At 41.8% G+C, this 25,163-nt stretch overlaps 1 protein-coding gene across 3 annotated transcripts in view; it reads right to left on the reverse strand.

The window, feature by feature from the left end:
- The window catches only part of TASOR (transcription activation suppressor), a 55,071-nt gene that overhangs the window by 20,657 nt on the left and 9,251 nt on the right, over positions 1–25,163 (reverse strand). For all 3 annotated transcript variants that reach the window (XM_066596554.1, XM_066596553.1, XM_066596555.1), the window contains exons 5-16: positions 20,460–20,551; positions 18,646–18,801; positions 18,066–18,190; positions 14,476–14,507; positions 12,996–13,101; positions 12,786–12,889; positions 12,572–12,675; positions 9,020–9,092; positions 8,679–8,753; positions 4,909–5,553; positions 1,316–1,731; positions 1,063–1,186 (exon numbers count right to left, since the gene is read on the reverse strand). In XM_066596554.1, the coding sequence (XP_066452651.1) occupies positions 1,063–1,186; positions 1,316–1,731; positions 4,909–5,553; positions 8,679–8,753; positions 9,020–9,092; positions 12,572–12,675; positions 12,786–12,889; positions 12,996–13,101; positions 14,476–14,507; positions 18,066–18,190; positions 18,646–18,801; positions 20,460–20,551 (2,052 nt within the window). The remainder of the gene's footprint in view (positions 1–1,062; positions 1,187–1,315; positions 1,732–4,908; positions 5,554–8,678; positions 8,754–9,019; positions 9,093–12,571; positions 12,676–12,785; positions 12,890–12,995; positions 13,102–14,475; positions 14,508–18,065; positions 18,191–18,645; positions 18,802–20,459; positions 20,552–25,163) is intronic.

Here is a 25,163-nt window from a genome sequence, read left to right on the forward strand (position 1 = left end):
TAATTGTTCCGTCTAAATACGAGCCACCGACTGAACGACAAACGATACTTTTGCTGGGTTTTCAGTTTCAGCCGGCATAAAAATATTTGGCTTGTTCACTTGTCATTGCGTTTAAAACACTTCTCGTTAAGTGCTTCAATTAAAGGGGTTGTCCCGCGCCGAAACGGGTTTTTTTTTCTTCTTCAAACCCCCCCCCCCGTTCGGCGCGAGACAACCCCGATGCAGGGGTTAAAAAAGAACACCGGACAGTGCTTACCTTAATCCCCGCGCTCCGGTGACTTCTTACTTACCAGTTGAAGATGGCCGCCGGGATCTTCTACCTCCGTGGACCGCAGCTCTTCTGTGCGGTCCATTGCCGATTCCAGCCTCCTGATTGGCTGGAATCGGCACGTGACGGGGCGGAGCTACACGGAGCCCCACTGAGAAGAGGAGAAGACCCGGACTGCGCAAGCGCGTCTAATTTGGCCATTAGATGGCGAAAATTAGACGGCAACCATGGAGACGAGGACGCCAGCAACGGAGCAGGTAAGTGAAAAACTTTTTATAACTTCTGTATGGCTCATAATTAATGCACAATGTACATTACAAAGTGCATTAATATGACCCATTTGCTGCCGCGGGACAACCCCTTTAAGAATGTGAAACACTGAACAAGATGTGAACAATTTTCAACGATGAGTCTTTCAGTCTAAACAGTCTGCACGAGCGTAAACAAGCTGGTGATATTACCAAGTCATTCACATGTGCAAACAATTCTCATTCAGTGTAAAAGGAGCATAACAATCTTCTCTGTGTATATAATGTATACTGCAGCTATCCAATCTCATCTACGCCTCCAGCAGTGCAAAGGAACTGTTAATAACTAACCTGCTCGCTTATAAAAAACGAGGATTCATTTTCTCCCAGTTTATGACAAGGAAGCTACAGAAGACTGGGAGAGTCAACCTATTGTGTTTGCTCCAGTAAACAGCTTTTAGACATTTTAGACCCATCCGGAGATGGATTTCTCTGCACTTCACCACATACATGCAAATATTAAAACCTGAAAATGAAACAGATTACCTGTAATTGGGATTAACTTCCAGTGCATTTCAGACTCCATATTGCTTGAATTAGAATTCTGTTGTGGGTACAATTGTTCTGTAGGTGTACTGGGACAAGGACTAGCATATCCCGAATACGGCCCCTAAGAAATACGTTAACAAGGAAAACAAGGAAAGGAAAAATAGATCATTAAACTAGAAGAAGGTTTATACCCACGTAACACATGCAATAATTTCTTAACTGGAAGCTAGTTAATGAAATGTGTTATTACCTGGATAATTTCCTCAGTTGACAGTACATCATCATTCACAACCCCTTTTTCAGCCAGACCATCATCTACAGGTGGAGCCGTTTCAGATGTAGGATGATCAGTGCCTTGTTCTTGTACATAAGTACTTTGCTCATAATGTGTAGAATTATTAGCAACAGGATCTGAGGTCAATGGCAAATCCACCGCATCCATCTCCTTCTGAGTAGTTTGTTTTTGCTCAGGAAACAGTTTGGTAAGAGAGTTTATTAGTGTACTAGCGTCTATTGATTTTTGAAAGAATTCAGCATAATCTTCAGTATCTCCAGTATCTCCATCATCCGGTTCCTCCATGCTCTCTTGTCTTAGATCTGTATCTTGCCCACCAAGTTCAGATATTAAAGTGGACACAGAATGCGCCAAATCCATCGCCTCATCTCCTTTTTAAGATAAAACATGGTTTCATTCTAGTAGTACATTTGAGATCAGCAAATTAATGGTACATGCAATTAGATCATAAAGGAAAATTGGAAGAGAAAGAACAAAGGTGGGGGAAGGAGGAAATTGTTTTGGCAGTGGTTTACGGTTTCTAATCTGGATTTTCAAGTACTGAATGGGAACCTGCCACGTCCCTACAGCAACATAAAGTTATGGTGCTGTGAGGGGACATGACATGGAGCCGAGTGATGTATGTTTTTTGGTGTCCCTTTTTAAAGTCGTTGCATGGCATGAAAATACAACTTTTTTCAGAGTCTCGTATGCGTGCTCGCTCTCCCATAGACTTGCATAGAAGAGGGCGCATACGGGACTCTGAAAGGAGTTGGATTTTTGTGTTGCGTGCCAACTTCACAGGGGGGCACTATCATAGTTCGGTGGGGACGTTAACGGTTCCCTTGAACATCAGAATTTATGCAGAAATGGAACGGACACAAATCTGGTGTGTGACTAAAAGAGAACACTGCTAAACCAATGCAATCTGACCAATGAATGAGGGACAGCCGGAATAATGAATTCCATTGCTATGGAATGAAGATTTGTTTCCCTTAAATAAATCATTGCAATGGCACAGAGTTGCACACTGCTAGAAAAGGCCACCCAGGATAACCAACTGCTATAAAACAACGACAGTTACCTCATCCTCTTAAACTGGTTTTCTGGCCTTTAGGCCACTTTCACATGGGCTACAAAATCGTGTGATATTCCGGCGATGCAACAGCGCTACAAAACGCATCCAATTTATGCTGGCGATGCAGCAGACAAACAAGTTCTTTAATACATATTTAGTGGCATTGTCCAGTCATACGCCCATTCTGGGACCAGACTGAAAAAGCCATATGCATCATATCAAATAATACCTTCAGACTCTCCCCAGAATATGTGATATTGTCTAAATCTTTCTCAAATTATAGACCCTTGAAATCTAACCTAATAACCCATTTGATCTCAACTTCAAAATCCTTAATCCCTACCATGTGGAAGCAACCAGAAGTACCTACATATAACCAATGGGTAGCTAAAGTAAATGAAATTAGAAAACTTGAGGAACTAACAAGTTGGGCTAATAGAACCCCCTTACTTTTCTTCCCCCCTCGGATTTACGTTGCGGGAGTACCGCGATTAAAAACGCAGCAGTGCATGCAGAATTACGTTGTCTCAATTAATATGCTGTATTAATGGAGACCTCCCGCAGCGTAAATATAACATGTTGCAATTTATTTCCCGCGGCAGAACTCCGCAAGGGAGTATTGGAAGGCAGAAAGCGATTAAGTTCAATAGAACCTAATAGCTGCGAAAGTCCCGTGTGGATTTCTGCCACGGAAAAAGTGGTAGAAATCATCCCGTAGGCATTAGCCCTTATATTATAAATCTAATAAAAACAATTTTATCGCGGGTGACAGCGATGTGAGATTATGCTTATGAAAAAACATCGCTGGCACTACAAAATCATTGGAACACAGCGTCAATATCGCTGTTACCCGTGTGAAAGAGGCCTCGAGGAAATTAAACAAAAAACACAAACTTGCCCTGGGGTAAGGAATAGCTTAAAAAGAACATAATAGCCATTATCGCCCTTCCACTGTGCCTCCAAGTCCAGTGTCATCAACTAGATTCCCTCTGCTCCAGTCCTTGCTGAAAAAAAAAAAAAAAACCCACAACAGCCGTGCACTTGCATTGGAGGCCAAAGGGAAGAAAAAAACCCCCAAAAAACACAAATTCCCCGTGTGTACGACCACAGCATGAAAAAAAGCTGGCAGAGAGAGGGGGCTCCCTCTGTTGCTCATCGGACCACAGCTATGTGATCGCGGGGACTCGACGGGTTGCTATGGGACCCAGAGGTATGGATAAAGCCTCTGGGTCTGCCAGCTATGGCAGCCTGTAAGGCTCAGCCTCTGGCTGACCTAATAAACTTTCTAATGTACTGAAGTATGGTACTGGTTTAGAAGAGTGATAACAGATGCTGATAATCAAGTCTCCTAGTGGGGAAAAAGTAAAAATGTAGTATTAAAAAAGCAAATAGAAATAAAAATGTCAAAATTCCACCTTTCACATTTGCGATGTTAAAAAAACAAAAACAAAACAAAAAAAACACGTGGCAGTGTTCGTAATGACTCTGAGGTATAAAATTCGTACATTTAACCTGCAAAAGTGCATGTCATTAAAAAAATACAGAACAAAAAAAAAGAAGTTAATTTTGGCCATGTAGACTTAACACAAAAAAAACACAAAATAGAGTGATCTAAATGTCACATCAAAAAGTGGTACTACTAAAAAAGTACAACTAATCACGTTAAACCCCCCCCCCCCCAAAAAAAACACTTAGGCCGGTTTCACACAGGCGAGAAAAATCGCACAAATATGAACACCCCATTTGTCATCCACATGAGCGATGTTTTCATGCGTAGCACCGTGATGCAATGCTACTGTTCTATCTTCCTGTGATATCGCCCAAAGTCTTCAAAGAGGCTGGCGGCAGCAGCCGCGGCCCCATTGCAAGCAATGGGAGGACTCAGCGATCCTTCGCCCCCGAAGTGATGCGAGGCTATTTTCAAATGAAAATGCCTCACGTCACTGGGGCTTTGACATAGATGGCACGGACGATATCTGGTCGTAATTCACGGCCTAATACAGTCCTCACCTGTGTGAAACTAGCCTTTCACAGCACTGTTGACATAAGAAAAAAAAAAAGAAAAGAATGTTAGGAGCCTTTGAATGCAGCGATTAAAAAAACAAAAAAAAAAAAAAAGATTTTTTTTAAGTGTAAGAAATTTGCAAAGAACAAAACCAAAACAAATAAAAACCACAACTATAAATATTTGGTATTGACATAGTCGGATCAGCCTACAGAATTAATTTTAGACATTTATACTGCATAGTGAATGTAGTTAAAAATAATAAAAATGTCAGAATTGCAGATTTTGTTAATCTTGCCTCTAGGAAAAAATGGAATTGAAGTCAAAATGTTGTAGGTTCCCAAAAAAATGGATAAATGAAGACTATAATTCAACCTGCAAAAAATAAGCCCCCTTCCACTGGAGGACAATTGTGTTAACCTCAAACTAACTATATTGTATACAGAAATAAATAGTATTTTATTTTGACAGGAAAACATTACTTACTGTCACAAAGAAAGTTTTCATGTGTAGATTTCTTGTCGGCTTCTGGGCTGTCTTCAGGATTTGCGATCAGTCCACTAGCTGAAGCGGTGTTGGTTTCAGCTTTACTGGAGGCATTCTTTTTCATGTAAATTAGGTTGATCAGACCCTTTAATCTGTCTTGATCATAATTTGCACTATCAGACAATCCTTCTTGGGCAACCTTTCTCCTTGTATTTGTTGATTGGTCATGATCATCCTCAATGGGTTCATAATCCGATACGGGACTGAACTGCTGAACCTTTCGATTATCCACAATGAGTTCTTGTGCTCTTTTTACAAATAAAGTATATGCATCATCTCTACGAAGATAACTGTGTAAAGCAGTGTTAATATGAGTTCGATCTTTAGGAGCAACAAAAAGGGTTTTTTTCGAATCCAACCTTTGGTCATAAGTTCTTATAATAAAATCTTTGTGTGAATGAGACCCTTCTGCTCGCTGTTTCAAATATAACCGAACATATTTCTCCACAACAATGTTGTAGTGGCTGGAGGTGTCCGTCTGACTCTTCAAGATAGCATAGTGTAATGCAGAAATAAAGGTGGGTAGTTCAGGCATAATTTCTTGGTGCTCTGGCATGGAAGGACTTTGGACATTAAAATGTGATGCTGGGGGGAAAAAAAAACAAAAACAGAAAAAGTTGAAGTGTGCATTTATCATATTCACATGCTCCGTCAAGAAAAAAAAAAAAAACAACAGACACCCAAAAGGAAATAAGTTGTGATGTGTTTGCAAGATGATAAATATGGCACCTTCAATTAATTACTGTGTACCTACACTTTAAAATAAAAAATATAAAGAATATACTTCTAATAGATTATTGTGATATGTCAGAAACATTAAAAAAAAATCGGTGGGGGTCTGGGCACCAAGACTCCCATTGAATGCCAAATTAAAAGGGCAAAAGCACTCAGCTGTGCTCTGTGCCTATTTGGCTGTTTCTATTCCTGCTAAGAGAGTAGTGTACAGACTTCAAAGGAAGTCTATGAACTTTGGATGTTATCGGCAAATAGTTGAGCGCTCTAGCTGTACACTAAGTGCTTCTGCCAGTTCAGTCTCGGAACCCCCCGCCCCCAAACACTGCATGATACACCAAGAAATAGCGCAAGCTGCAATCTATTTCTCATGTGTATCTACACACAGTGTCTACAGGTGCATGGATCCATGAAAGTGCATCACGTGGCCGCGCGCACCCATGGATCCTTGAGCATCACGTGGCCGCGCGCACCCATGGATCCTTGAGCATCACGTGGCCGCGTGCACCCATGGATCCTTGAGCATCACGTGGCCGCGTGCACCCATGGATCCTTGAGCATCACGTGGCCGCGCGCACCCATGGAGATGAGCCCTTAAAGTGATCTGCTGGGGGGGGGGGGGGGGGGGGGAAACCAAAACTCTACAACATTTGTGCTCAAAGTTAGTTATACTTACATGGTCCCTGCTTTACACTCATGCGGGTGCATCAAGTTATAGCTTACTTTTTAGGTTTTCAACCCATACATGACAACCACTACGTGTAACTCGTACAGGAATCTGTAGAGAAGGAGCTACCTACACTACCGTTCAAAAGTTTGGGGTCACATTGAAATGTCCTTTTTGAAGGAAAAGTACTGTACTTTTCAATGAAGATAACTTTAAACTAGTCCTAACTTTAAACAAATGCACTCTATACATTGCTAATGTGGTAAATGACTATTCTAGCTGCAAATGCCTGGTTTTTTGTGCAAAATCTACAAAGGTGAATAGAGGCCCATTTCCAGCAACTATCACTCCAGTGTTCTAATGGTACAATGTGTTTGCTCATTGGCTCAGAAGGCTAATTGATGATTAGAAAACCCTTGTGCAATCATGTTCACACATCTGAAAACAGTCTAGCTCGTTACAGAAGCTACAAAACTGACCTTCCTGTGAGCAGATTGAGTTTCTGGAGCATCACATTTGTGGGGTCAATTAAACGCTCAAAATGGCCAGAAAAAGAGAACTTTCATCTGAAACTCAACAGTCTATTCTTGTTCTTAGAAATGAAGGCTATTCCATGCGAGAAATTGCTAAGAAATTGAAGATTTCCTACAACGGTGTGTACTACTCCCTTCAGAGGACAGCACAAACAGGCTCTAACCAGAGTAGAAAAAGAAGTGAGAGGCCGCGTTGCACAACTAAGCAAGAAGATAAGCACATTAGAGTCTCTAGTTTGAGAAACAGACGCCTCACAGGTACCCAACTGGCATCTTCATTAAATAGTACCCGCAAAACACCAGTGTCAACATCTACAGTGAAGAGGCGGCTGCGGGATTGTGGGCTTCAGGGCAGAGTGGCAAAGAAAAAGCCATATCTGAGACAGGCCAATAAAAAGCCATATCTGAGACTGGCCAATAAAAGAAAAAGATTAAGATGGGCAAAAGAACACAGACATTGGACAGAGGAAGACTGGAAAAAAGTGTTGTGGACGGATGAATCCAAGTTTGAGGTGTTTGGATCACAAAGAAGAACGTTTGTGAGACGCAGAACAAATGAAAAGATGCTGGAAGAATGCCTGACGCCATCTGTTAAGCATGGTGGAGGTAATGTGATGGTCTGGGGTTGCTTTGGTGCTGGTAAGGTGGGAGATTTGTACAGGGTAAAAGGGATTCTGAATAAGGAAGGCTATCACTCCATTTTGCAACGCCATGCCATACCCAGTGGACAGCGCTTGATTGGAACCAATTTCATCCTACAACAGGACAATGACCCTAAACACACCTCCAAATTGTGCAAGAACTATTTACAGCAGAAGCAGGCAGCTGGTATTCTATCGGTAATGGAGTGGCCAGCGCAGTCACCAGATCTGAACCCCATTGAGCTGTTGTGGGAGCAGCTTGACCGTATGGTACGCCAAAAGTGCCCATCCAACCAATCCAACTTGTGGGAGATGCTTCTAGAAGCGTGGGGTGCAATTTCACAAGCTTACCTCAACAAATTAACAGCTAGAATGTCAAAGGTGTGCAATGCTGTAATTGCTGCAAAAGGAGGATTCTTTGACGAAAGCAAAGTTTGATGTAAAAACAATGTTATTTCAAATACAAATCATTATTTCTAACCTTGTCAATGTCTTGACTCTATTTTCTATTCATTTCACAACGCATGGTGGTGAATAAGTGTGACTTTTCATGGAAAACACAAAATTGTTTGGGTGACCCCAAACTTTTGAATGGTAGTATATATAAACATCTCTATGAATCTCCAGATCAACAGGACCAGGTAACTAGAACTTTGGTGGTTGGGGATAAAGTGCCATTTTCTGCTTTTTTCCTTAGGATAACTTGTAATCAGATTTCAAGAGAAGTATCAAGTCGTCTTAAACTTCAGGGCATACAGATAAAACACAGAATATAATAAAGATGCTGAAGTCTATTACTTCTAGTTTGGTTCCTTAACAGAAAGTTCGACTGCTGTCCATAAAGAACAATGATATGTTCTAACTGAGCCTGTAAAATCTTTAAAAAACAGGATTTTTGTTACTTACCATAAAATTAATTTCTTGTCCCTTTCACTAGGGGACAATGTAAGGTCATTGACTATAGCTACTGCTACTAGGAGGGGGACGCTAAGCAAAGAAAGCGTTATCATCTATTAGCTACACCCTCCCCCCCCCAAAAGACAAACAATAAACACTTTTTAAGCTTCTCTATTAATGCTTTGTTTCTGATAAGGCAACATTGTATATTTATAACATTTTAATGAGGATCACACTCACCAGGTTGTAGAGTTTCTCTGGAGTGAGGATAAATAAAGAGTGCATGCAACGTATACGGCTTCGTACTTTGAGCACCTGAAATGTTACAACACTATTTTAGGCTGTATTTCTACAATTTTTTTTCAAAGAAATATTCCAACCAAAAGCATCCACCTGGGCCTTTCTGGCAGTGCCATAGACTTTGAAGAAAGAGGCAGAAAGCATGTTCAATTCAACCTCCTCTTAGCTGCACCTGTGCAACTAGGGGCAGATCAGGGTCTCCCATTCTATCCAGCGGTTAGGGTTCAAATGGTTTGGGCTGGAACATTCATTAAATATTCTAAGCCCACTAACATACTTACCATAGGAAGATGTCAAGGGAGTTGGGAAAAAAAACAGCAAGAACCCTCCATCTGCCAGTGGCTTAATCAAAGCCTACAGGGAAGAGAAACTATTATATTTACAAAGCATTTATAAAAAGAAAATAAACATTTTTTCAAAATTGATGCTGCATAATTAAAAGGAAGCCTGTCACAGAGTTCCTGCTGCTCAGACTACGAGCAGCATGACCCCCGGACAAGTATGTCTATTGCCCCAGTATAGGCGTTCTGAAAAGCTGTAGCTGTTCAGAATAAAACACACTTTGAAGTCTGACTCCGATCAGAGCTTCAAGTCAAAGAGGGGTGTCTGGTGTATATGCAGAAAGAGCAGTCATTCTAAATGCTGTGAGAGGGGAGAAGCCAGCACAGCCCAGCTCTGACTCAAAGCTCTGTTCCAAGTCGTACTTCAAAGTGTGCTGAATCTGAAATGCCACAGCATTTCAGAACATACTTTTTTAAAATTAGTTTTCTTTAACACACTTGTTAAACAAGAACAACATACAAAATAAGTATATCCCTGAACCAAATGTACATGTCAAGTAGCTGCAACCGTGAGTAGGCCACTACCCCAGCCTACCAAGATATATGAAATTCAGAAGCAGTAATATACAAATGGTGCGCTAAACTTGAAAAGTATGCCAAAACAGAACATGCTAATGTAAAATGCACTCATCGAGCAATGGCGTGTGGAGGGCGGGAGCAGAAGACAGTGACCAGTAGTTAAAGGGGTTGTCCCGCGGCAGCAAGTGGGTCTATACACTTCTGTATGGCCATATTAATGCACTTTGTAATGTACATTGTGCATTAATTATGAGCCATACAGAAGTTATCAAAAGTTTTATACTTACCTGCTCCGTTGCTGGCGTCCTCGTCTGCATGGTGCCGACTAATTTTCGGCCTCTAATGGCCAAATTAGCCGCGCTTGCGCAGTCCGGGTCTTCTGCTGTCTTCAATGGGGCCGCTCGTGCAGAATGCCGGCTCCGTGTAGCTCCGCCCCGTCACGTGCCGATTCCAGCCAATCAGGAGGCTGGAATCGGCAATGGACCGCACAGAAGAGCTGCGGTCCACGGAGGGAGCAGACCCCGGCGGCCATCTTCAGCAGGTGAGTATGAAGACGCCGGACCGCCGGGATTCAGGTAAGCACTCTCCGATTTGTTTTTTTAACCCCTGCATAGGGGTTGTCTCGCGCCGAACGGGGGGGGGGGGTTAAAAAAAAAAAAAAAAACCTGTTTCGGCGCGGGACAACCCCTTTAAGACGGAGCCACTGCATACACAGATACTAGGGGGTGACGGCACCTAGCCTCACTACAGAAGCTGAAAAATCCCAAAAAACTCCAACGCGAATCGAGACCTAAACACTGGTCTCTTCCTCATTGGCATATAGTTCTTTTTTGGCATATTCTTCAAGTTTAGTGCACCATTTGTACAAGAACAGTATAGAATGGTGTAGCATTAAAGATACTTACAAAACAGTGCTTTTTTAATGTTTTAACTGACCTTAGTACAATGTAAAGAATAAGAAATTTCCTTTTTTTGTAAAACATTAAAAATCAGGAGATTAGATATTGATTAGAGATTGAATAGATATTCAAACTCAAACTTACTGGCATACAAAACTGAAGAGAAAAAAAAAAGGGGAGGAGGGGCGTGTAGATTCGTCAAAAGGAAAAGTTAACAGTTAATTGGTGTGTTGCGTGGAATGTATCTAGAGTGGGGATATAACATTGATATCAGACCAAAAGTTTGCTATATAAGGGCAGCCTCATATCAGATGCCAGAAGTCGACATTGGAGTTTTACCCATTTTGTGAAGATGAACTGGGGTCAGGTAAGATTGATGCATAATGTAGAGTTGTATTAGCTTGCTGGGTTTCTATCATCTCTGACCATTCTTCAGTCGTTATTGAGGAGACACAAAATTGCCATTTATCCTGACCAGATAGTGGGTTACAGTTGATATTAGCTGAGAGTAGATGGGTATAAAGAGCTGATATTAGGCCCACTGGTATCTGAATAGGCCCATCATGGGATATTTTGATATGTGAGCGGCAGAAGGAGGGAACTGGGTATTCAGAGCATGCCGCAGTTTGAAGTATTGAAACTATTGAAGTCAAAGTACTTATAGTTTTCCACATAATTGGGTGAATGTGACAAGCACATTGTTGTCATATACATCCCCTAATTCAGAGACAGCTAATGAGATCCTATATTGGCAATCTGGTATTGTCTGTAATGAGGGCAGGGTGGGATTATTTCATAGGGGGAAGATCTGCTACAGTGTTGAGTGTTTTTTGCAGTTCACCATATAGATAACGTTAATATGTGCGTGGGCATCATATTGCAGGACTTTGTGCACTCTGGGGGTTCTAAATAACTTAAGAGATCCCTACCATCTACCATTGCTGCTAGATAAAACAAACATTTGCAGAGAAGCTCTCAAACCTGGCTAATTGGTGCCTACAACACTAGGCAACACACCAACCAGTAACAGGAGTACACCATACTTGTGCGAACAGTGTGCATTTTTGAAGGTTCCCACATGAAGACGTGTGGGTAATATTTGTGTTCTATCAATCCATTTGCTTCACTGGGAGTGCCAGACATTGCCGAGAGCTTTAACTGTAATCTCCAGTGCTCCCAGTAAAATGAATAAAGCAGCAGCGCATGCGAGAGACTGCCACACCATTGATGGGGAACCTTTGAGCCCCCATTCTCAAGACTAGTGGGGGTCCCAACAGCCGAACCACAACCAATCAGGAACTTTCTATCCTTGTAAACCCCTTTTTATGGCTTATTCAGACAGGTGTACATCAGTCGGGTTTTCACACCCGGCTGACATACGCTGCCCCTCTCTGCAATGGGAGGAAGCGGGACAGGATGGGGAGCTAGTACACTGAGTTCCCACCCCCTCTCCGTCCCTTGCCACTGTTTGCAATGGGAGGGGTGGAGCAAAGTTCCACCCCTCCCATTGCAAACAGTGGCAAGGGGCAGAGAGGGGACAGGAGCTCAGTGCACTAGTTCCCGTCCTGCCTCCTCCCCTTGCAGAGAGGGGCAGCGTATATCGGCCGGGCGTGAAAAACATGCAACATTGCATTGAGTCCTATTCGAGAAAAAAAAACACACGCACACACAAAAACGCATCACACTTGCATGTAAATGTCATTTTCTATTTTCATTATTGGAACTATATGGGATTTTGAAGGAAAAAATAAAAATAAAAATCAGATGCCCCAATGCATTTTCTTCTTGAAGGGGGCAGAGATTTGGGGGATTTAAATGCCGCTGTAAGAATTGACAGTGGCATTTAAAGGGTTAACAGACCCGATCGTCCACGCGGCTTGGTCGGGGCTGTTGCTCGTGGGTGTCCGCTGCATAAAACAGCCGACACCCGCGATCACCTTCATACACGTCCTTCAACAGGCTGTAAAAACACTATGGGGCCGTCACTAAGGAGTTATTCTGCATGTTATCTTAATACATCTGCACGAGCCATGCACTAATTTAGCATTGAGAAAAAAAATAAAAAAAATCTTACCAGTTTCTCCTTCTCCATTTTTTGTAATAAGCTCTGCAGTTCTTTTGCCGTTTTCGTTTTGTTAGACACTTCGTAGAGACGGCTATATACTCCACCTTTTAAAACTGTAAAAATTAAGAGGATACAAAAAAAAAAAAAAAATTAAATGAGAAAAAAGACCCCAAAAAAACATGCAATCACAACACGCTCCGAGTAATACTAGCTTGATGCTTACCTTCCTTACCCCTGCTGTGGGTTTCCTTATAGAACAGTAGTGGTGTGATTCTTTTTTTAATCTGCTCCAGGCGCATAATAATGTCCAAGTCAATCTTATCAGGCCTAGGGAAGGCAAGCACTATATTTAGCGTATAGCAAAAAAAAAATTACAACTTTCAGAAGCCTTTAGTAACCATTTTAGTAAGCAATGAAAAATTACAGCACTCACAGTTTGAATGGAAAAAAAGGGCCACTTGTAGATTTCAACGAAGCAAGGCATAGAAGCTTTCCTTTACTTAAAAGCTGTCCCCTCCATAAAATAAAACTGCTACGGTCTAACAAAAAAAGAAGACAATGATTTATGCTTAACATTATGTATATTCTACATTAAAACACATACAGTCCATCCACATATTTAATAGGTGATTTACAGTGTATTGTAAAAAACATCCCCATTGTCATGTAACTTCAGTTAAAGGGGAGACTGTCACATGTAGCGAGAGAAAGAATGGAGAAGTAGACATGCATGCGTTTGCCACTCTTAAATCACTTCTAAAAAATTACGGAAATGGATGAAAATCCAGGCTCTGCTATGGATTAACCATAAATATTCAGGGTGCTAATACCCTTTTTGGGGAACCAATTGACTGAACAGGTATCGGTTTCACAGTTTGCTCCATATTGAATGATGGTGGCTTACGCTGACATCTGTACAAACACTATTTTTCTGCTTGTGTAAAATGACAAAGACGTTCTTAAATGAAAGTAGATGATCATTTTAAACCACTTTCAATACAGCTGGTGTTGAACTTATACAGAAAAAAAAGCATCTCTCTGCATGAAGATTTACAGAGTCTGCAAAAATGTGTGCATTAGGGAAAGCTCCATGTCCGGTCAACAACTAAACTCTAAGGCCCAATGTCCACGTGCAGATTTTACTTCTGAAATCCGCGTGTGGCCCTCGCACGGGAGATCCGTGCGTCTTGCTGCCCATAGGGTGCATTAGCATCCGTAGGGCAGCTACAAGCATGTGGATGTGATGATTTTCTCCCGACATGCGGGTCGCACGCACGGGAAGAAATCGCAGCATGCTCCATTTTTCTGCGGATCTCCCGCATGGACAGCTCCCTTGCTCCAAAATGAGGAACCCAATTCCATAGTTTATTTCAGCTATAAATATATATTTTGTATAAAATTCCTGCAATATATCATGATACAAGAAAATCATTTTTTTAAGCTTTTTACCCCCAATAAAAAGAAAACAAAAACAAAAAGTCAGTGAAAAAAAAAAAAAAAAATAGCCCCATGTGTAAAAAAAAAAAAACAAAAAACACAGCAACAATAATTTTGGTAGCTGAAGGAAGAAAAAATAAAATAAAAATAGGCCAGTAAAACCACTACATCGGTAAAATCCCTAAAGAGTGTGGTCCTTAAGTTACAAAACAGCCTAGTCCTAAAAGGGGTTAAGGAATCCACATAATTCCTGTAAAATGAACTGATGGATTGTACCACACAGACTCAGCATAGGTGAATAGACATAGAATGGAAGATTTGGATGGAATCTTCAGTAATCCGGTCCAACCCCCTGCTCAGTGCAGGTTTCACTAAATCATCCCAGACAGATATTTGTCCAACCTCTGAGTTTGCGCCAGAGTGGCCCTTTAAATTTTATGTTACACCCCCTATATATTTTGAAGTGTCATACATACCATTATAATGATCAACACTGATGTTCACGGACCTATTTAAAACAAAAAATATTAAAGCAAATTAAGTCAAGAAAAAATAGTGACATTGTCTTTTTTAATGCTACAGGCAACAATGTGCACAAATCGAAATGTATGACATCTGTACGAACATTCTTGTTTTGGATCCATCTGACAGAAGATAAAGAGATAAAGAGACACACACACAGGTCTTTTTCACCACAGAAATCTCGTGGTTTTGCCGCAGCAAAAAACTGCGAGATTTCAGCAGGATGCACAGCTTCAAAACTCCCGGGACTTAGCCTTGGATTTTGGAGCGGCTTAGGCGCATGCTTTTTCATTCTGGCTGGCTCTACCATAGAGAGGAACGAGGCTGCAGTGTATTAAAAAATAAAATAAAAAAAGTTGGCATGTTGCGTCCTGTTAATCCGCGCCGCAACAACGACTAATGCTGTCTTTGCCGCAGCGGATGGTCTGCACCTCGTGGACGAGATTTTTGACAAATTTTGTCCACATGGCTGGCAAATCCAGGGAAATTCTGCGACAAATCCGCCCTGTGTGAACGCAGCCTTAAAGATCCAAAAACAATCCCAATACATGAATTAGATTATATACAGTATATCTTTATACATATTTAAGAATGCATTCCAAATTACTAGTTTGTAATTTTGCATAGACCTCAAATATCACCAAAATGCACAGTCTTTTTTCAAGATTTTACAGAATGTAGAAAAATCTTCTCGTCCGTTGCATTGGGAGACAAAGCCTTAGACCTGGGACGTTCCAGAGCAGTCCTTCAAGAGTGGAAAGAGGAAATTCAAATACATGCGGTCAGTATATGGCAGTCTGCAAGACTTTGACCGAGAGGTGTCCGCAGATAAAATGTGCACCTGTTAAAATTTAGGGAAGGTGTGCAGAGAAGCTCACAGTGGATTTACACACTTGCATAGCCGAGGCACTGTTGCGTACCATCCAAGAGGCATACATCGTCCAGGTAGAGTGTGCAGTAAACCAGAAGGGAGGCTTCCTGCCCTTGGCACAATAGGCGTCCACCACTGCTGAATTGATCAATCATGAGATGATGGACTTAGAAGCTGACGCCAGGCCACGTCTCTGGCCATCTGGAACCACAAAAATCATCAGAGCGCCTGAAAGGCGACATTTGAGGGAAAGATATCCTCAAGGCTCAAACCAATTCCAAATTTGTGGAAAGCAGATTCTCTCGGGTGCGTGACAGAGGGAAGGCAAGACTATATAATTATTGATAGGGAAGGCTGAGCTTAGGCAAGAAAGGGTTAACAGTATGTAGGACTGCCTTGTCTTAATGGAAAACCGTGCACAGAGGTGTGGCCGACAAGGCTGCGAGCTCAGAAACCCTGCGGATGGAAGTGATCGCTACAAAAAAAAAAAAAAAAGCTACTCCTTTAAGTTAAACAGCTGATCCGGAATGTTGTGCAATGGCTCAAGGGGCGAGCCTGCAGTGTATCTACCATCAGATTAAGGTCCCAAGGAGGAACAAGAGAACATAGAAGTAGTCAGTGACTGATTCTTCACCTGAAGGGTCTAATTCATCGCCACCATCAGGCTAACGACCAGAAAAGAACTGACTGTTGTCCATCATCCAGGTTGGAACAAATGAGTCCGAAAGTTCATCCTCTGAGCAACTTTCACTTCTGGAAGAGAGCTCGGAACGTGTCCCTGCATGTACTGTGAAGAGGAAAGCTGATGCGGGGACAAAGAGTGCCTCAAGAGGGGAGGGTTAGCCTTTTTTCAGGATTTACCATGTGAAGGGTTGTGCGTAGAAAAATCATTGTTCAACACGCTTTGTGGCTGTTGCAAGATATAGTGGTCCATGATAGCAGTGGATGCTTTAGCAAAATCCCATAATGACCAAAAGAGGGAGGGTGTCCATTCCAGATGGCAGGGGTAGAACAGAAGGATTACATGCAGGCTGGTCATTGACTCGATGGAAGACATGTTAGGACTTAACGGCTTAAGAAGGAAAATACTGTGGCAGCAGACAGCGATGCAGTAAAACTCCTTCCTTTATTCCTCCACACACATAAGTCCTTGTTGATCGAAACGTCGTAACGGCTTAGATTGTCTGGATGGGAATTTGGCAATACAGCGCACAAGCGCAAAATGCATGGCTCTGGCTAGGCACCGTCTGGAGGCTTCAGTCCCTAGTAGTCAAATAGTGTGTACTAGTCAGAAGAGAGCTCTTAAAATGGGCCTACTGCTATTAGCAGTAGGAGCAAAAGAGGAAGGCGGGAATTACCACCAGGCAGCACTTACCCAGTCCTGAGCTGTCCTGGAAGCAGAGCTGGAATGCTGATCAGTCACTTGCAGATGAGCAAGGAGCTTGTCAGGTGCACTAATGTTTCCAGTATGCCACAGCAAGAATGTGGGTGCAAAGAGGTAGGAACAATGGGATCTGAGGACGGGTTCTGTGAAGAGAGAAGGGCAGCAGCCAAATGGAGGAGAGAGTTCTGGCACCAAGAAGGGCATTTGGAAAGGTCGAACAGAGAACAGGAATCCCATGACCACCCAAAGTAAATTCCGATTGAAGGGCGGGACATGAAGCCCTTCCCTGTCCAAGCTCACCAACTGTAGGTTCCGGATGCAAGGCCAAAGCCAAGGCCCCGACAATGCCCATGGGCAATCTGCACAAGATGGGTGCCGCAAATGCCACACCACACTGGAAGGAAAGGGTAACAGTCGCAGGATGTCAATCACGTGCAGCCAAAGGCTAGAAGGTCAGAGATGCCCAGGAGGGACGCCAGTGGGCTGCTCCAAAGTGGGAGCCATTATGGTGGGCAGGTAGGACTCAAACTAAAGTTGATGTGCCTTCATGTCTTCTGAGGTTAACACCAGTCTGTTCACTCCCCTTGGTAGGGTAACAGGAAGTCTAGTGCCAACTGAAGATCAATGAAAAAGAGAAGTCTACCTCCTACTGACACTACACTAAAACCGGATAGCTTAGTGACTGCAAAGAAGTATAGCTGTTAGGAGGAAACACTTTTTGCTTAGTGTCCGCCTACTTGTAGCAGTAGCTATACCCATGGTCATAGGCTGTGTCTTCCAGTGCAACAAGCGAGAAAGCACCCTTAATCACTTGTGTTAGTCATGTGTTACATACAATTTTACATCTATAATAAAAAACTTTAAAAAAATAAGCATTTTTCTGTGACTAATACAAAATCACCACCACATGGAAAAAGATTCTCACATGGAAGTTGTCTAAAGGGAAACTATAACATTCCCACAGTACCATAAACTAAGTATGGTGCAATTAGGGGGATGTAACAAATCCAAGGTGAGATTCTTTTTTTTAAATACTAACTAGCTGCCGCAACATGAAATTCCAACTCGAGAGCCCCGTGCGAGTGCTCTCCTATACAAGTCTATGGACTTAATACATGCGGCTCTGTTGCAACACTCACTTGTTTGTTTCAAGACATGACATACATGAGGAGTACAGGTAAGCATAAGTTGTCCCCTTTATACTTAATGAAATATATTTTTAGGACAATTTTTAGTTAATTAATAATGTGCAGTATATATATTTTTTTAAATGGCAATATGCAACTAACCCTGACAAGGGTGAAGATGGTCTTGGTTTCTGATCGGTCTTGTACGCAAATGACACAACCGCATAAGGACACACATGTCGAGGTTTCTTGAGAATTTCATCAAAACCATACTCATAAAAATAATACTACAGACAGAAAGAAAATAGTTTAAGCATATTACATAGCTTTACTTTTAGACTATCTACAAACATTTAAAGAATTTGGTTCTAAGTAAAAGCTGAGGTTGACACACAAACAAAGCAGTCCACACTGGACACATTTCTTGCCTTATTTTGCTCTAAGGACTCATTGACACATTTGTGGCGCAGTTTTTGACTATTTTATTATGCCAGATACAAAAAAAAAATGACTAAGTCTTTTCTTTAGGGCTTATGAACACAGGCATATATTAGATTTAAAACAAAAAAAAAAGGAAAAGAACCAGAACACACCATTGCAGCATGTTCTATTCTGGTGCGTTTTAACTGACCAGAATCGCTTATTCAAGCGAAGGACAATGCAAAAAAACAATGCCCAATAGTCATTCTGTGTAAATGGACCCTATATCTCAAGAGACTATACATATAAATAAAAATAGTACCTGAGTACGTTCAAATGCTCTGTAGGACAGCAAAGCTGTAACTGCATTCATGTTCTTTAACACATGACACTCATGTTTAGGGGCTGGCTCCAGATTAGTATTGCCAAAAGACTCCTGGTTATTCCTAAAGTGATCATAAACTAGCTTCATTTTCCCCTGTAAAAAACAAACAATGCAATGTAAACCCAGGTAACTAGCTCGATTCAGCTTCCTATACAAACACCATTTCCTTTGTATAACATCATCAATAGAATGACTTTTACAGTAAACAGATTCAATAACCCAGAATGCTAGGAATTTCAAACAGCAAAAGGATATTAAAAGTTGTTTGTGAATGTAACACCACTTTATTGAAGGAAAAAAAAACAAAAGATAAACAACACACCATCATCTGACAGGTGCCAGTCACTATAGCACACGATCACCAACGAGCACCTTAGCCTCTGCCGATAAGGATTTCGGGCTATTACAGTCTATCACTCACTTTAACCCCTTAACGACCAATGACGTACCTGGTACGTCATGGAGCGTCGGGGTATGTATGAAGAGAGGTTGCGATGCAACCTCTCTTCATACAGTGCGGGCATCAGCTGTTTATAACAGCTGACATCCGCGGGCAATAGCCGCGAGCGGCCGCGCGGCCGATCGCGGCTATTAACCATTTAAATGCCGCTGTCAATTCTGACAGCGGCATTTAAATCCCCCAAACGATGTTCGGGGGTCCCGCACGGCCCCCCCGCGGTGAGATCGGGAGAGCCGTGCATGTGTCATGGCAGCCGGGGGCCTAATGAAAGGCCCCAGGGCTGCCTTAGCAGACTGCCTATCAAGCCGTCCCCGTGGGGTGGCTTCATAGGCTGCCTGTCAAAAAGCAATATGACGTAATGCTATAGCATTACGTCATACTGCAGGAGCGATCAAAGCATCGCATCTTAAAGTCCCCCAGGGGGACTTCAAAGTAAAGTAAAAAAAAAAATCAATAAAGTTTTTTTTTAATTGAAAAAAAAAAAAAGTTGTAAAAGTTTAAATCACCCCCCTTTTGCCATATCTATTATTAAAAAATCTAAATAATAAATTAAAAATATGTATTTGGTATCACCGCGTCCGTAAAAGTCCGAACTATCAAAGTACCACATAATTTTTCCCGCACGGTGAACGTCGTTCGAAAAAAGAAATGAAGAACGCCAGAAATGCATTTTTTTAGCTACCCTGTCTCCCAGAAAAAACGCAATAAAAAGCGATCAAAAAGTCGTATGCATTCCAAAACGGTACTATCAGAAACTACAGGACATCCCGCAAAAAATGAAACCTTGCTCAACTACGTCGACAGAAAAATAAAAAAGTTATTGCGCGCACAAAATGACCGCAGAAAATAATTGAAAAACATTTTATGTCTTTAAAAAAAAAAAAGAGGAGTATAGTAAAAAAAAACCTATACAAGTTTGGCATCGTAGTAATCGGACCGACCCATAGAATAAAGTTATCATGTCGTTTTTGTTGCCATTTGTGCGCCGTAGAAGCAAGACGCACTAAAAGATGGCAAAATGTCGTTTTTTTTTTCATTTTACTCCACTTAGAATTTTTTAAAAGTTTTTCAGTACATTATATGGTACTTTAAATAGCACCATTGAAAAATACAACTCGTCCCGCAAAAAACAAGCCCTCATACAGCGACGTGGATGGATAAATAAAGGAGTTATGATTTTTTTAAAGGGGGGAGGAAAAAACGAAAATTGAAAAAGAAAAATGCCCGCGTCATTAAGGGGTTAAAGACCACATATAACTAGAAAAGTTGATTTTTATTTGGTAAACCTTACCTTTATTACTTTGAATATGAGAATATGCCCAGTTGCTCCTCCATCTAAAGGATTGGCCTGCAGTAAGTCAGCAAACTTCGACAGGTACACACCTGTGAGGGAGGGAAAAAATGGTCAAACCACCATGCAGTTTTTTTTTTCCCCACACTTCCCTAACATCTTACTTCTTAACCCCCTAATGACATGGCCTATTTTGGGCTTAAGGACGCAACGCTTTTTGGCGGATTTTCTTCTCCATTATTCAAAAGGCATAACTTTTTAAGTTTTCCGTCGACGCGGCCGTATAAGCGCTTGTTTTTTGTGTGGCGAACTTTTTTTTAGGTTTTTCCATTTTTCTGCAAAAAATCCCCTTTTTTTGAATTTTTTTTTTTCTAAAGCGCTGCATTCAAAGTCCTGTAACTTTTATTTTTCTATGTACGGAGCTCTATGAGGGCTTATTTTTTGCGCGACGAGCTGTAGTTTTATTGGTACCATTTTGGGGTACATACGGCTTTGCGTTTTTAGGGAGGCAAAATGCTAAAAATTTGCATTTTGCCTCAGTTTTTTAGCGTTTAACGTTTTTTTTCCATGCACAGTCAAAAACATGTGCAGCTTATTGTACGCGTTGTTACCAAATATATGTCAATACCAAATATGTGGGGTTTTAATTTTTTTTTCTTCATTTTTTTTATGCTAATATGAGAAAAAGCATAAACAAAATCAGTATAGCACTGATGGCTGCTGTGATATGGCATGGCAGGGCTACTGCCCTGTCATGCCTTATGCTTATACAGCGATCACAGGCTATGGCAATACAGGACGCCAGTGTCTGGCGTCCTGTTGCCATAGCAACCAGCCGGGCTCTCTGCGATTATATTGCGAGAGTCCGGTGACATCACAGAGGTAGCGCGCTCCCTCTGTGAACCCCTCCATTCCGCGATCTACATCGATCGCGGCACCCCCGCTGTTGCAGCGGGAGGCCAGCTATGACTGACAGCCGGCTCCCGCTGTGGGATAGCGCGAGATCATAAGTGATATTGCGCTATCCCCAGGACGAAAGTTTATGCCCTGTTGCGGGAAATACCCAGCTGCCAGGACGTAAACAAACGCCCTGGAGCAGGAAGGGGTTAAAGAGACTGTCACCTACTTTTAGAACTACAAACTAAGCTTATGGGCTAAAAGCAGGTGACCGACTAAGTCTCGGAACGTACGCGTTATACGTATCTCCTATCATTCCCCTGGTGTCAGAACTGGATGCTGCCACTCGGTACACGGAGTGATGTCTTTCGGCCCTGCTATCATAAGCAGGCAAGTATAACATTTACATCCTTGGACTCAGAACTTCACCTACTTTGTGCCCGTAAACTTAGCTAATAGTGTTAAAGTAGGCGACAGTCTAAGCATAAAATGATTAAGCTGGGCCTTTCAATTCCATGCATAAAGCAAAAGTTAGGTCTAATGGTATTCCAAAACATAAGCTATGGACTTCATGGCAGAGTGTAAGGCCTCTATAACACGCAAGTCACCTCTATATAGGCACGTACGTATGGAGCTGCCACCAAGTACAGTAGCAAGGATACTAGAAAGTTTGCTAGTCTGGTATCACACTAAACAAAAAATAAATAAATAAATTTAAAAAAAGTACATAGGTTGTTGAACATTTAAATGCTTATAAAAACCTTTTGTGCACTTTGCACAATCTACAACTTAAATTTCTAAAAGCCATGAAACTACAGAAACAGCAATCTCACTGGGTGCATTCACACTGCAGTTTTGATATATTTCCTACATTAAAAAGGGCCCCTCCATTGAGAACATACTCTTCCCCCATCCCCTCCCATCACTGCACACCCCTCATCTGTGACCGTGTGAGCTATATTCTAAGTGTACTGTCCTCTAAAGCGTGCAGCAGGAGATTAGGGAGTTAACAAGTTGTTCAAGAGCTGGTGCAAGAAGGGCTTTGGGTTCCTGGAGAACTGGGCGAACACCGCTGTCGTCTACAAGTTCTACTATAGGGTTTCTTTTAAATGGAGTCACACATACGCGCAAATATTTTTCCTGCATGTCCTATATTGCGTATCCTTCGGGACAAATCGTGCTTTGTTTTCAAATGGGACAGTCAAACACATAGCATGCTATACAATGATGTTTCCCATTGAAATTAGTGGAAAAGCTTGCCAATTTCTGACTTGCATGAAGCAAGCGCTAGAGGATTGGAATTGCAGGAAAGTGATGCACGGCGTTTTTTGCATGAAAACCGCCTTACAACTGCGGATAAACCATACGTTGACAAGCGTGACATTAGGACAGGTTTCTCTGCCCGATATTGCGCTTAATCATGTGGAAGTAGCCTAAACCAGGAAAAAGCGCAGAGTCAACTGAAAGATTTAAAAAAAAAAAACAAACACGATGAGTCCCGATAACACCCCTCTTCCCTCAAAGTTTTAAGGGAGGTAAGCAATGTGATAGACTGTTTGTTTATATTTAAGAACTCTAAAGTCATGGGGTTTGTTCAACTGGATTGGCAGAGATATTCAAAAAGGAGTCAAACAAATAAACCCAGGAACTACAGGCCGGTAAGTCTTACATCTATTGTGGGTAAAATGCTTGAAGGTTTTCTAAGAGATGCTATTGTGGAGTTTCTCAAGAAAAATGGCTGCATAACTCCGAATCAGCATGGGTTTATGAAGGGCTACTCCTGTCAAACCAAGCTGATCAGCTTCTGAGGTGGTAAGTTCTAGACTGGATCGGGGAGAGTCAATGGATTTTGTAGATCTGGACTTTTCCAAAGAATTTGATACTGTGCCGTATAAAAGGTTGGTATATAAAATGAGACTAAGTGGGTTAGTAATTGGCTCAATCATAGAAAGCAAAGAGTGGTTATAAAATTGTACATACTCCGATTGGGTCACCGTTACTAATGGGAAATTAGTGGGTAACACTGACATGGAAAAGGACTTAGGGATTCTAGTTAACTGTAAGCTTAACTGCAGCAACTAGTGTCAGGCAGCTGCTGCCAAGGCAAATTGGATCATGGGTGCATCAAAAGAGGTCGAGGGGCTCATGATGAGACATGCTTCTTCTTAACAAGTCACTTGTTAGACCACACATGGAATATTGGGCACCGGTACTCAAGAAGGGCATATCAGTTTCAGCAGTTACAAAAAGGCAGGCAACTAAAATACCCAGAGATTAATCAAAATTGGTGTTTAGTTTAGGAAAGAGAAGGCTGAGGGGGTGACTCAATAACTATATATAAATGCATCAAGACAATATAGAAATCTCTTCCACAATCCATTTCTACCTATGACTGTAAGAAGGGCACATCCTCTACGTCTAAAGGAAAAAAAGGTTCTACACCGACATAGATGGGGATTCTTTACTGTCAGTAGTGAGACTATGGAACGCTCTGCCCAAGGACATGGTAATCGCAAATTCGATCCAGGAATTATTCCGATTGCCAAAATTCGAGTTAGAAAGAATTTACTTAAATGAGGAAAACTGGCTTCTACTTCAGTCCCCCCCCCCCCCCACTTTTCTCTAAAATTTCATGTGATCCACATTGCCATGCCGACCTAAGTTCCTGGATGTTCATTTCCTCAATACAGGCTGTCCAGACACCACTAGAGCGATGAGTAGAGCAGGGACCTAGACCCTCTGTCGCTGCCCCTGATAATCACTCGCAGAGCACCAATAATTCCGTGGATCACCCCTTGGGAAATCCTGCTCTAGATCAACATTGGGAGAGGAAATGGGCTGAACTGGATGGACATGTCTTTTTTCAGGAGGATGATACTTCTCCGGTCCTGGTTGCTCCACAGACAGGTTAACAGAACTCCTCCGAACTTTTATAACTAAAATAAAACCTAGGTCTCCAATTGTCTGTATACTTTCACCAGCTGAACTGATAAAGGGGGTTTTGCCTTGAAAAGAGTTTTCCTATGCTGGCCACACACTATATTTAATAAAGGATAAGTTTCGTACTACATGGTTTTAATATTTCTAACGCCAAGAGTGTTGCACCATCACTACCAGTTCTTTAAGCCTCATCCTCCTGTTCACTCACGCCCACTCAGGTGGTGCGGTATCTGGTAGGCGGCACCTCTACTTTTAGCACTATTGTATTCCTTAAATCGGCATTTTTTTTTCTTCGCTATCACAATCCTTCGGGTTTTGCTCCACACCTCTTTTCTTCTGCACAGCCATATATCTTTTTTCAGCCTAACATACTAGGTTACCATTTTAGAACAATTGGCATTTGCCTTCAACAGCCTCTATTATACAGACTGCTGTTACCTTAACTTATGGTTACAGTTTAAAGCTACTTAACTCTTGTTCTCTGCTATGACCAGCTTATGTGGTTGTCCTTGAAAGAATTGTTCATCCCACTTGCTTTTAGAATTCCTGTGATGGCACTTCTATTAAACATTTTTTGTTACCTCTTTGGTCATTTTCCACCAACTCCCTACACCCCATCTTTAACAGCTCTCAACATCGATAACTTGCCTTATTTTCATTAGTGAGCAACATTTTTTTCCTACAGCGAGCTCTACAGGTATAAATACCAAAATTACATTTCAAAGTTCTCAGCTAGATGGTCACAGAACTCCCCTCATCCGAAACATAGCAATGGCCATTGTTGCTTAGAATACAGCTACTTTCTGACCACAGTGCTGCAATATGTGACAGGACAGGGAAAACGTCAAGACTTTCAACTTCAAATTC

The sequence above is a fragment of the Eleutherodactylus coqui genome, chromosome 3 (genome assembly GCF_035609145.1).
Source record: "Eleutherodactylus coqui strain aEleCoq1 chromosome 3, aEleCoq1.hap1, whole genome shotgun sequence".
In the NCBI taxonomy this organism is placed as follows: Eukaryota; Metazoa; Chordata; class Amphibia; order Anura; family Eleutherodactylidae; genus Eleutherodactylus; species Eleutherodactylus coqui.